Here is a 13,087-nt window from a genome sequence, read left to right on the forward strand (position 1 = left end):
TGGGTGTGACAGGGGGGGTAAAACAGGGATATGGGTGTGACAGGGGGGGTAAAACAGGGATATGGGTGTGACGGGGGGGTAAAACAGGGATATGGGTGTGACGGGGGGGTAAAACAGGGATATGGGTGTGACAGGGGGGGTAAAACAGGGATATGGGTGTGACAGGGGGGGTAAAACAGGGATATGGGTGTGACGGGGGGGGTAAAACAGGGATATGGGTGTGACGGGGGGGGTAAAACAGGGATATGGGTGTGACAGGGGGGGTAAAACAGGGATATGGGTGTGACAGGGGGGGGTAAAACAGGGATATGGGTGTGACAGGGGGGGTAAAACAGGGATATGGGTGTGACGGGGGGGTAAAACAGGGATATGGGTGTGACAGGGGGGGTAAAACAGGGATATGGGTGTGACAGGGGGGTAAAACAGGGATATGGGTGTGACAGGGGGGGTAAAACAGGGATATGGGTGTGACAGGGGGGGGTAAAACAGGGATATGGGTGTGACAGGGGGGGGTAAAACGGGGATATGGGTGTGACAGGGGGCGTAAAACAGGGATATGGGTGTGACAGGGGGCGTAAAACAGGGATATGGGTGTGACAGGGGGGGGTAAAACAGGGATATGGGTGTGACAGGGGGGTAAAACAGGGATATGGGTGTGACAGGGGGGGTAAAACAGGGACATGGGTGTGACAGGGGGGGGTAAAACGGGGATATGGGTGTGACAGGGGGGTAAAACAGGGATATGGGTGTGACAGGGGGGGTAAAACAGGGACATGGGTGTGACAGGGGGGGTAAAAGGATCGCAATGTTTGGCTGAGTCGTGGCACAGGCTCGGGCGTTGCCCCCGAATGTCACCGAGGGCAGCCTGTGCGCCCCTCCCTGGGCTCCGGGCCTCCGCGTATCCCATGATTCCACAGCCTTTTTTTTCCCACATAGCTCCCTGCCAAAACCCTGCCCCGACAGCAGGCTTGGTACCCTCTAACTGCGGGGCGAGAGAACAGCTGATGCACACCGCCCAAATCTGTCCGAACAGGCCACGGGACGGGGGATTAGCCCGGACGGAGCTCGCTCCGGGGGCCAGAAACCTCGCTCCAGGAGCCTGATCCCCGATCCGGGATCATTTCATCCGGACTCTCCAAACTGCAGCTTATTTAGGACGAGGGCTCAGTTTCCCTGCTGACGCAGCCAAACCAGCGCAGTTTGGAGAGTCTTCAGGAGAGTCGTACTGGGGCGTGGACAAGGTCAACACTGTGGCTGGGCGAGTTCAGTAATGCAGTGCAATTCCATTGTCTAACCCGGGTATTCCTGGTCAGGGTTCAGTGCTAATTGCCTCTAATGTTGTAAGACGCAGAGAGGACCAACGCTGCAAAAAACAAAAAATAAGTCAACCAGTTTTAGTCTTATATTTACAATTAAATCTTATTTCTATTACTTGTTTCTTACGTACAGTACGATAAAACATATTCTATCTTATTACTCTAATGAGGTGAAACCCTTTGACTCATTTGAAGATTTTCCAACGGGGTAAGAAAACTGAAAACAAGCTATTTTTTCTACTTGAGAGAAAACTATAAGAATCTTGTTACAAGACTAAAACACTTAAGACAGACTTTTTTTGCAGTGAAAGGTAAATCACTATCTAATGGGGCTATAGAATCTGTAACTGGAGGTATTGTGTTTGGTGAAACAACATTAAAAGGTATTAGGCAGTAACCGATCTGGGCTCACTTTACCCGGCCCTGATGACAACCCCAGGTATTACGTTCAAGACTGAAACTGATCTGGGGTCAGTTTGCCCAGGCGTAACCATAGCCCCAGATATAGCGTTACAGGAGATTGTAACTGATCTAAGGTCAGTTTTACTGGGTCAAATTTATCGACAGATTTCTCTGCATTGTGCAGGTGGTTGTTGTTGTCTCCATTAATCCTGTAGTGTTTCACACTCACTCTGTCGGTCTGTGAGTAATCGACACAAAGCTCGACTCCAGTAATAGCAGTGTGTGTCTGGCCTTGGTCTTCACCAGTGATGGAAGAGTGTGGGTACATGAGAACCATAATGGAGTTACAGTGAGCTGTCAATCACTGACTCGCTTGAAGATTTTGCTTCTTGACAGTGAAACACAGTGATTTCTTCTTCTTTTTTAATTTTTTCCGGTAGCTGATGGTACTTCTACCTATTGTTGGTTTAATGAAGCGTCATTCTCTCATTAGCTGGTTTTAACCATAAATCAAATCCTTTATATTTGTATAGGGCTTTTTACAGAGATCTGTCTCATACTCTGAGCCACTTTACAGTGTGACAAAGGGAAAAGTGGGAAGTAACCAGGACCAGGTGGGAACCACTGAAAAGCCAGCAGTGAGGTAACAGAAAACTCCCCAATGGGAAGAGACGAGACTCCAGTGGTGACGAGAAAACACTTCCAAAAGGGAAGAAATCTCGGGAGGAACCTGCTGTAGAGGGGGAGCCCATCCTCCGCTGGCAAGCCTGGTGAAAAATAGACGTAGAATGGATGTGACAAACGTAATAAGGATTCTATCACAGCAAGTAATCAAATGCCTTGAGCACATTACAACGGAGGTATTAAACTAGTAAAGTGAACAACCAGTTCAAAACCTGAAGAAACTGGGTCAAGTGTGTACCAGACCTGGGTCAAGTATGTACGTGTTTTGGATTCAAATACTTTTATATGCTTTACTGAGCATGTCTGTTGTATTGGAGCCTATGAAATACTCTCAAAATGTGCAAACCCCCACCTTCTGGTCCGCTTGGTTGCCTCAGTTGCACCAGGCAAGATCAAAACAATCCACGTATTTGACCCAGGTCAAGTGTGTACTCAGCTGCTTTCATTTAAAGATTGGATTCGCCAAGGAAACCAATGGGGCCTGCAGTTCTAACAATAGCTGGTTTGTGATGATGGCTGGTTTGTGATGATGACTCATTTGTTACGATGGCTGGTTTGTGACAATGACTTGTTGTGACGATGACTCATTTCTGACAATGACTTGTTTGTTACAGTGACTCGTTTGTTAGAACGACTCATTTGTTACAGTGACTCGTTTGTTACAATGACTCGTTTGTTACAATGACTAATTTATGACAATGGCCGGTTTGTGATGATGGCTGGTTTGTGACGATGACTCGTTTTTGATGATGAGACTTTTGTGACGATGGCTGGTTTGTGTGTGGTCTCTCTCCAGCTGAGGGCTGGCTCCAGAGAGCCGTGGTCCTGGGTTCGGAGGCCCACATTATCGAGGAGATCCAGCTGTTCGACCACCCCCAGCCCGTGGACAGCCTGACCATCTCCCACTCAAAGGTAAAACACCCACCTCACAGTCCGTTACCTCCAGCCCTGCTGCCCCAACTGCAGGGGGGTGGGGGGGGGGGTGTAATCCTCTTTCAATTTATTCGATTCAGGAAACAAATTGAAAGTCAATTCACTAAATTGGTCGAAAAGTAAGTCCTCGAAGAACTTTGCTGGCTTTTATCGCATCACCAATTGAATTGAATTTTCAAATAGGTCTTTCAGCTTGTGTCAGCAGAATAAGGGCACATAGGCTTAAATTAGATAGACGTACATTTGATAACTTAAATTTTGTCTGCTCTTGTAGTAGATACGGGGGCCCTTTGGGTCTTGGTTTGACTTTCGTCTTCACGTAAATGGGGCCCTGGATGGGCTGTTTTCATTGTTATATACTTGTCTTATGTACTATGCTGTACTACAAGTCTTATTTAATTCACGGAACTCGCTGTATTCAACAAGCCCTGACCCCACTCACACACCAAACACAGATTCCGCCGACAAGCTGTGACTCCACCCATAACCCCTCACCCACAGGATCAGACCCCTCCCACAATGTTGGCTCCTCCCCCTCTGTCTGTAGAAGTTCCTGTACGTCGGATCGCGCTCAGAGGTCCTCCAGCTTCCGTTGGCCAACTGCAGCCGCTACTACTCCAGCCCCGACTGCCTCCTGGCCCGCGACCCCTACTGCGCCTGGGACAGCGAGGGCCGCATCTGCGTCCGCATCGACCTGCACCGCGGGTCAGTCCCCCTCTCAAATTCTGGTGGAACCTCCCCGTTGTCGAAAGCTGTTCAGGCCCGTCCACACCAGGAACTATAACTATAACCGTGACGATGGGAGCGTCCGCGCTGCTGAACGATAACGTTCTGTAAGTCTCGGCTATGTCGTCTGCCGTGCTGCAGGTGCCCTGTAAATTTGGTTGGATTTTGATTTGGCGGTCAGTGTCTTATCAGTCATGCAGCTGGTAAAAAACCCTCTGGAAGTGATCCCAACGATATTGTTTGTCACTGTCGTGTTTATAGTTGTGGTGGGGACTCTGCCATACACTTGAGTTAGAGCTATTTTTAAAATTACATATTTAGTTAACATTATAGCTATTGTTCTTGTTGTGGATGGGTGTTTAGAGTAGCTGTTTTGGAACCCGTGAAATACTCTCAATACTCAAACCCCACCTTCTGGTCCTCTTGGTTGGCTCAGTTGCACCACGCAAGATCAATCGAGCACAGAAAGTATTTGAATCCAAAATAATCACCCAGGTCTGCTCCCGGTAAACTAAGTATCTGACCTGGTCTGGCGGTGGTTGAGGAAGTTCTAGAAAATGACAAAGCTCTGTCCCCCCCACAGATCCACCTCCACCCTGTCCCAGGACCTGGCCCTCGACCGCTTCAGCAGGAGCAAAGCCAAATTCGACAAACCCGTGTTCATCCCCAGCTCCGGTAAGCCACGGCCCAGCCTGAAAACCCCCTCCGCCCTCCCTAACAGAATTTAGGGATGCCTTAACACACGCCAGTCAAGCCAGTTTGAGAGCCATTTTCTAGTGCAGTGTTGGGGTGTCAGTTCCGTTTAAGTTCAGCCATTTCAGAGAAATTGATTGCAATTCTGTTCGATTAACTGAGTAATGCCTATAGAACCCGGGGTGTGGGAATCAATTTCGGGAGGGCTGGTGTTTTCGTAGTTTGTTGTTCTAACCAATTGCTTTGGCGTAATTTGCTTCAAGGCTGGTTGCCCCAGTGTTGGTTCAGTATATTGGATTACAGTAAAAATGTTTCCACCTTGGAGATCAATGTAAGTATATAAAATTAATGATTGGGTCAATTAAGTAATTATGAGCAGAAGTTAGCACGATATAGGATAGCATATAAAATAAATTATTGGGTTAATTAAATAAGTATGAGCAGATGTTAGCATGATATATCAAAACAGACACGCCTTCTTGGCTTACCTCTGCCCTGGAACCCGCTCCGTGAGAGGAGGTGTGGGGGTTTGATTCATTCATTGAATTTCAACTTGTTTACTGAATCAAAATGGAATCAACCTCCCCAAACTGTGGTTTTGGCCCAAGGTACCTACCTTCCCTCTGTGAAGCCTGGATGGCAGCAGCTTTTAGAAGTAGAAAACTTCACACCAAGGACCAGGGTTCGATTCCCGGTCCTGCCAAAAGCCAAGTTAGCCTGGCTCACGTGGAGTGGTGTAATTGGCTCGCTGCTCCAGAGGGAGGGGCTTGGCAGGGTTAGCTGATCGCCGCACAAGAAGCAGCTCGGGCGCCTCGGAATCACGGACACAAGCTCTCCTTCAGGCCGCCGAGGGACAGGGTGTGGGCGGTGTATCTAACACTAACTAATTGGATTAGATGGGGTACAATTGGCTACCAAATTGGGAGAAAAAGGGAAAAATTTGAAATAAATGTATTAAAAAAGTAGAAAATTTAATCGCATCAGATTAGCAAACTAGCTAGCTCAGTAACATAGATACAGATAGATTTTTGAAAAATACATTAAAGACAAGCTGCCCGCGAAGTAGTATCTAGGCTACATAGAATCTGTGGTTGGCTGAGCTGAACCTGCTGTCCTCCAGGCGTCACTGAGGGAAGGAAAGTACCGTAGAGTTCAGAAAGTGCTTACACACCCTCTCTCCCCCCCCCTTCTTGCCCCAGACCCCTCCCGGCTGAAGAACGTGACGGTGGTGGTGGGTTCAGACCTGGTCCTCCCCTGCCAGCTGGTGTCCAACCTGGCTCAGCCCTCCTGGCTCCTGAACAACCAAGAGCTCCCCCTGGCGGCCGCTGACGACGGTGCGGCCACGGCGGGAGGCGGCGGCCCGCGTTTCGACAGGGTCCTCCGGGCGCTGGTCGTCCCCGACGCCGGGCCCCAGCAGGCCGGCCGCTACACCTGCTTCTCCGAGGAGCAGGGGGTGAAGTTCATGACGGAGCGCTACCAGGTGGCCGTGGTGGCCAGCGCCCCGGTCTTCATGGAGGCGCGCGCTCCGGACGGCAGCATGGGGCTGTTCTGGGTGCTGGTGATCACCCTGGGGGCGGTGTGCCTGCTGCTCATGGGCCTGGCGCTCTACCTCCGCCGGCGGCTCAAGCTGGCCCTGGGGAAGGGCGCGGAGATGAAGCCCCTGGAGAGCACGCTGGTCTACCCCATCACCCTGCCCAAGGAGCCGCCCACCTTCGTGCCCAGCAAAATGGTCTCTGACGAGGACCGCTTCTGGGAGACGGGAGCCAACTACTACTACTCGGACGGGTCGCTGAAGATCGTGCCGGGCCACGCCCTGTGTCCCAGCGCCGCGGGGCCCGGGACCCCCAGCGCCATCCCGGGGCAGCCCATCCACTCGCCGAGCCGGCTCAGCCTCACCAACATCCGCGGGTCCGGCAGCAACGGCTACATCCGGCTGAACCTGAGCTCGGCGGGGGAGGAGAGGGCCGGCGGGGGGGCGCTGGGGGGCGGGCTGGGCGGCGTGGGGAACGACTACACCAGCCCGTTTAAGGAGGAGCTCCGCAGGACCCTGCAGCAGAGGAGCGTGCTCCCGGACGCCAATCCCGAGGAGTCGTCGGTGTAGCCCCGGGACGCCCCCTGCGGACTCGAAACTAAAACTGCAACTAACCTACCTCCCTCCATTACGGAGCCTCCCCCCAACCCCCTTCTCCTCCTCCTCCTCCTCCTCTCTCTCATCGTTCACGCGCTCTCTCGATTCCGCCGATTCGCCCGCTCTGTGATTCTCGCTGGGACACGGTCGGACCCACGGAAGTCTGCATGCGACCGTTCGTTTGGACCGGCGACTCGACCGGCTGCGCTCTCTTTCGCTCCAGAAGCATCGCCATGGTCACATTCTTCCGCCGCCTCATTACCACTTAACGACCGTGTAAATTCTGTAATTAAAGACAAGCGGAGAAATCCCAGTCCTCGGGCATGGCGATCAAACGGACAGGACCGGAGAGGAGGGGAGATCCTCACGCTGAGGACGACTGCGATTGGTGGCGTGGAGCCAATCAGACGCTGAGACTGGGGCTGCGACAAAGCCAATCGGCAAGTGACGCAGGCTGCATGAGAAATGGACCACTTTAATTTCTGACATTCTGAATTCCTAAAAGCTTTTCTGCACTTCAAGGGGCTCCTGACTGAACGTCTGTTCTGTTTGGAACAGAGAGAGAGACTAAGAGAGAGAGAGAGAGAGAGAGAGAGATACAAAGAACAGAATAAAACTGAAAATAAGATGACAATCATGCGCTCCCCTCCCCCCGCCGGGGAGGTGACCCTTGCGGGTAAAAGAGGGGAGAGATGGAGAGGATTAAACAAGTTTGATGAGAAAGAGGTGGGGTGCTTTTTTTAAATGAAGGACAGCACTCAAGACTTTCTCAACAATTCTGTTTGTACTTTGAAATCTTTTTCCTTTGAGATTGTCTTCTTCCGCTCCAGTGATATTAATATATTGTGATGATGTTAATTAAGACGCCTTTTCAAAGGAACTGTGTTATTTTCTATCTCTTTGGGCCCGTGGGGACAAAAAAAAAAAAAAAAAAGGAAAAAAAAGAAGAAAATGGGCGACAAAGGACCTTTGAAGCACCTGTTACTCTGAATGAATAAGTGGGTTTGCCTACCGCCCACCTGTATTCCTGCCCGCTGGGCCTGTTATCTCAGCGTCCCCTAACACTCTTCCCACAATGCATTTCAGCAAGTCTCACGTGCCGCTCTAGGCTTTTCTGCTTGGCTTTTTTTTCTTTTCTTTCTGGTGTGTTTTTATACACATTCATTTTAAAAAAGCAAACTTGTGTAATCTAAGCTCTCCCCATTTAGTGTGGGAGGACTCAGTTTATTACATGGGCTGAAATATAGCAAAACAAAAAAAGTTTTTTTTTTTTTTTTTTAAATCAATAAATCCAGGCTTCGCTGTACATGGGCAGCGTGGGTAGGAATAGTGGATGTGGAAAGTAAGCAAACCTAGTTTAAAATGTTATTTTGCAGCTGAACTGGATGACTCAACAAGTGCTTTATTGTATGTGTTTGATGGTTGGGGGGGGTGGGGGGTCGGGTGGCTAGATTTGCCAAAAATATGGCCTTTGGCTCCGCCCCTTATGCCAAATTAGGTGTCTACAGTGTTCTCTGGAGGGGCGGAGCCACGGCACCAGCCCAGGATGAAGCCCCGCCCCCTCGATTTTGGTGGGAATGGATGAGGGATCGTCGGGGCGGACAGACGTCTGGACAGACAGAGGGGAGACGACTCCATCGGTGACTTTCACAGCCTGTCTACACAGGTAAGCCCATTCTCCAGAAAGCACATCAGCACTATCCTGAAAACCCTCCAGAGGTCGTCCTCAAAGACTGTCGAGATTATCAATCGCCTTTTCTTGTACTTTGTTAAGAGCATCCAGATAATAAATTAAAGCAATTAATCTAAGTGTAGTTTGTCTCATGCAAAAACACTTTTATCTGCAGAAGATTCTCGCAAAATGCAAAGAAAGTTTTATTTCTTCAATTTATCAACACAGTATTATCATTTAGTCACAACTGCTATTAGTTTTAGATTTATGAAATCCTTGCTTATCCAGCCAGATTAAAACTTGAAATGTAGGCCTATATATATATATTTTTTAAGTGATGTACAAGGTTTTGGCATGACAGATGCTTTTCATAAAAGTGACTTTAACACTTGGTAACACTACATTACAATATGCTCCAGTTATTTATATCCCGAGAAAACTGCTGTTTAAGAGAACAAAATGCATTTAGCTGAGTTGTACGAGCCATAGCACCAGACCTGAATAACAACTAATAACATTCCCAGACAAACAAGTGTGGAAACATCACGGGAGTACTGAATATAACTCAACTCGGCTAATTGTGGTATTCTACGACCAGACCAGAGAAAAAAACCAATAAACATTTGAGCAGAAAACTAATAAAACAAAGCACAACTAGATTTTGTCCAACTCAATGCAGGACCAACACAATGTAGTACCCACACCATGTAGTATCCACACAATGTACATTACATTAATGGCATTTTGGCAGATGCTCTTATCCAGAGCGACATACAGTTGATTAGACTAAGCAGGAGACAATCCTCCCCTGGAGCAATGCTGGGTTAAGGGCCTTTTTCAAGGGCCCAACGGCTGTGTGGATCTTATTGTGGCTACACCGGGATTAGAACCACCAACCTTGCGTGTCCCAGTCATTTTACCTTAACCACTACGCTACAGGCCGCCCTAATTAATGTAGTACCCACTCAATTCAGTACACCCTCAATGTTGTACCCACCCAAAGCAGTATGCTAGGGGAAGGCTGAATACAAGCAGCCTTCTTGCCAAAGGCATCTGTTGAAAGCTTTCCTCTTTTCGATATTTGTGGTTTTGCACGTCCCTTTATCCTCTGTCTGTTTGTTAAAGAACTGCCCTTGCTCCAGGTATGGTTTGTATTGATGGGTTTCTGCTGGCTTGTTGGATACATCAAACTAACTCTCTGTCTCTCACTCTGTCTCTCTTTCTCTCCTTCTTGCTGTCTCTGTGTTTCAGGGGGCAGATTTGTATCCACAACCAACCGCAGGAACCCCAAAAAAAGGAAGACTTCACCTGGAGCAGGATGCTAACGCTAAAGAGGAAATGGAGATGTAGAATGTTGAATAGACTTCCAGGTGGAGAGGCACTCAAAATGGCCGCTGTAGTTTATTATGGTGTTGCGTGAACGTACCGCAAATATTCCTGGTTCAAATGAACCTATTGTTAACTTAAGTGGTTCATTCTAATAACCAAATTTATCATTAATTATTGTAATTTTTTTTTCTATTTGGCACCCAAATTTTGGACTGAACTTGACCAATTCCCACTCTAAGTTTGGAATATCCATTTGACCGTTTGTGGCCATGTTCTTGCAGATCTCCACTGCTGATTCGGGAGAGTAGACATTTGGAGTTCTCCTCTGAAACATGTGGGGTTACTAGCTGCTTCTTTTCGCACTGTTGATTACAGCTAAGCTCTTATAGAGTTGAGTCAGAGGAAGACCTTTCATATGCGGCTTTGGCATTCAGTCCATGGGAGCCCAATCAAATCAAAGTATTACAATTTTATAATTTTTGGGGAATATATACTTTAAGAGATGTTCCTATGGTTATGCAGAATTGACTAAATTGAGGGAAAAGTTCATTTTGATTTCTTTAACCGAATGAGCCACCCAGCAGGCCTGAATTAATGATCGGTTAATAATTTTGCACGTTCGTTAGACGGTAAACAAATAATCGATGTTTCATAGTGCCTCTTCACCATGGGATAGGCCAAAGTTGACTGCAGTTGATCTTTTGTGGTTGTTCGCCAGATGGTTTCTTATTTATTTTTTGATTTCACGTTTGTGATTTTTAAGTTGTGAAAGTCCGTCCGTAAGGCAGACCGAAGCTGTGCTTTGTTATTGCTTTGTTTTGCTGCTGTTGCTTTGCTGTTTGGTCGCCACTTTTTGGTTATACACTTTTCACATAACAAGAAAAAAAAAAAATGAAACAACATGTCACTTTCTATTTTCTGAAACACAAGGCTGTGATTTTCACAGCTCTGAGAAAGAAAGGTCCCATATTTCCGAAGTGGTGGTTCTGACAAAGAAAAAGTAATGAGGTTGCAGCAGTCATACCCCAGACTGTGGATTCTTCTCGCCCTTTAACTGTTTGATGCCTGTTTACATTTTTTTAAAATCTCTTAATGGTTAAAGATGTTTCAGATGATTGTGAATTTTCTTTTCAGGGCAGTAATTTATTTTGTTTGTCTTTCAAAAAACCAAAATGGTTTTACAGGGAAGCAATTGCATGCAAACAATTGCACTTGTGCTTACTTTTGACTATGAGTAGAATGTAAGAGACCATTCAATTGGCATGCAAAAGGCTCAAAGAAGCTGAGTTTTGGCTGAAGCTGTACGATTCTTTTACCTGGAGGGTATTTAATCCTGGTTATGTCTTTACATTTATGCAAAAAAAAAAAAAAGCTGATTCAAGCAATGCCTTCCTCAAATCGTTTTAATATCATTTTTCCCCTTCTGCAGCTTTCGTTCTGTATTTCATAATTGCTTTGAATTTGTTATTTTGTTTCTGAAAGATTCTGTTGTTTGTTTTTATCTTTTTTTTTACAGGATTATGTTGTTTAGTAACTTATTTTGCCTGTACAAATGTCCATATTTATTACCAGTGTACATAATTCCTTATTTTTTATATATATAAATAAATGTAGAGATCACTTCACTTCACTGCGTGTCTGTGTCTTACAGTGATTTGTAGATGTAAAAAACTTGTCTGTGTATTTGCCTGTGTTCATTGTTCCCTCAATTCTGACCAGTCTCCCTGTCCCTGCCGCTGAGAAGCACTCCCATAGCATGATGCTGCCACCACCACGCTTCACCATAGGGATGTATTAGCCAAGTGATGAGCAGTGCCTGGTGTTCGCCAGACATAGTGCTTGGAGTTCTGTCTCATCAGACCAGAGAATCTTTTTCCTCATGCTCTCAGTGCCCTTTAAATGCTGTTTGGCAAAACTCCAAGCAGACTGTCATATGCCTTTTATTCAAGAGTGGCTGCCGTCTAGCCACTCTACCACAAGTGCTGTTGAGATGATCGTCCTTCAGGCAGGTTCTCCCATCTCTGCAGAGGACTTCCAAAGCTCTGTTAGACTGACAGTTGGGGTCTTGCCCTTCTTTCTGTTTAAAAAATAGATGTTCCCGGTTTAGTAATACGCTAAATTTATAATCAGATTCTAGAGAACATAATCTAGACTAATATCCTTTTTGATATTTCCATTATATTTTTATTATACAGTGGCTTCAGAAAGTATTCAAACCTCTTCACTTTTTTGCACACTTTATTGTGTTGTTAATGTAATTTAAAATTTATAAAATTGCCTATTTTGCCCATCAACACTCAATTACCCATAAAAGTAAAAACATGTTTTTAGAAATGAACTGCCCAAATACAGGTGTGGAAGCTTGTGGAGACTTAACCAAGAAGAGCTGCTGCCAATCAGAGCTGCAATCGCTGCCAAATGGCCTTCTACAAAGTGCTAAATTAAAGGTCTGAATACTTATGTAAATGGGTGATTTCATTTTTAGATTTTGAAAATCAAAATGCCAAAAAAAAAAAGCTAAGATTTCTAAAAACATTTTTTTAAATGGCAATGGTATCCAGTTAAAATGACATTTACAACACAATAAAAGTGGTCTGAATACTTTCTGAAGCCACTGTATGTATATTGATCATACGTATGTATATTGATAAATGATCTGACTGCTGTTCACACCTCCTAGACAGCCAAGACAGTGGGTCTGTGAACAACATGGCGGTATAATGCCTACAGTAAAAGCAGCGATATAAATGCAGAAGAGGCTTTCTCTGCTGAGCCATTGCCCCTTCTGGAGAAATGGCTATTTTTTCCTCATCAAAAAATATTTATTTTGTACATTTCCCCTGAAGTGAAGAGGCACATTTCTGGAGTATTCTGCCCACAAAGCAATTGGAGTCTGTCACATTAAACAACCATAGACATTCCCTGTAGTGAACTGTATACAAACACCTGCTCTAATCACCAGTCTCATCAGTATCCTGTGAATGTCTCTATTTCAGTGCTTGTGTGCCTGTGTTTGAATGGTGTGTGTATTTGAGTGCTTGTGTGTCTGAGTGGAATGTGGGTGTCTGTGTTTGAGTGTCTATTTGATTCCTTATGTGTGTGTGCGTGTGTGTGTGCATTTGTGTTTGAGTGCTTGTGTGTGTGTGCCTGATTCCTTGTGTGTGTGTGTGTGTGTGTATGTATGTACAAGTTGTGTATTTGTGT

General features: G+C 46.3%; 1 protein-coding gene across 1 annotated transcript in view; it reads left to right on the forward strand.

Annotated features, from left to right (window-relative positions):
- The window catches only part of sema4c (sema domain, immunoglobulin domain (Ig), transmembrane domain (TM) and short cytoplasmic domain, (semaphorin) 4C), an 80,795-nt gene extending 69,282 nt beyond the window's left edge, over positions 1-11,513 (forward strand). Inside the window, exons 12-16 of the mRNA XM_061261252.1 lie at positions 3,199-3,314; positions 3,883-4,040; positions 4,645-4,736; positions 5,954-8,548; positions 9,806-11,513. Of these exons, the coding sequence (XP_061117236.1) occupies positions 3,199-3,314; positions 3,883-4,040; positions 4,645-4,736; positions 5,954-6,855 (1,268 nt within the window). The 3' untranslated portion in view covers positions 6,856-8,548; positions 9,806-11,513. The remainder of the gene's footprint in view (positions 1-3,198; positions 3,315-3,882; positions 4,041-4,644; positions 4,737-5,953; positions 8,549-9,805) is intronic.
- Positions 11,514-13,087: the final 1,574 nt, after the last annotated feature.

This window comes from Conger conger, chromosome 11 (genome assembly GCF_963514075.1).
Source record: "Conger conger chromosome 11, fConCon1.1, whole genome shotgun sequence".
NCBI lineage: Eukaryota > Metazoa > Chordata > Actinopteri > Anguilliformes > Congridae > Conger > Conger conger.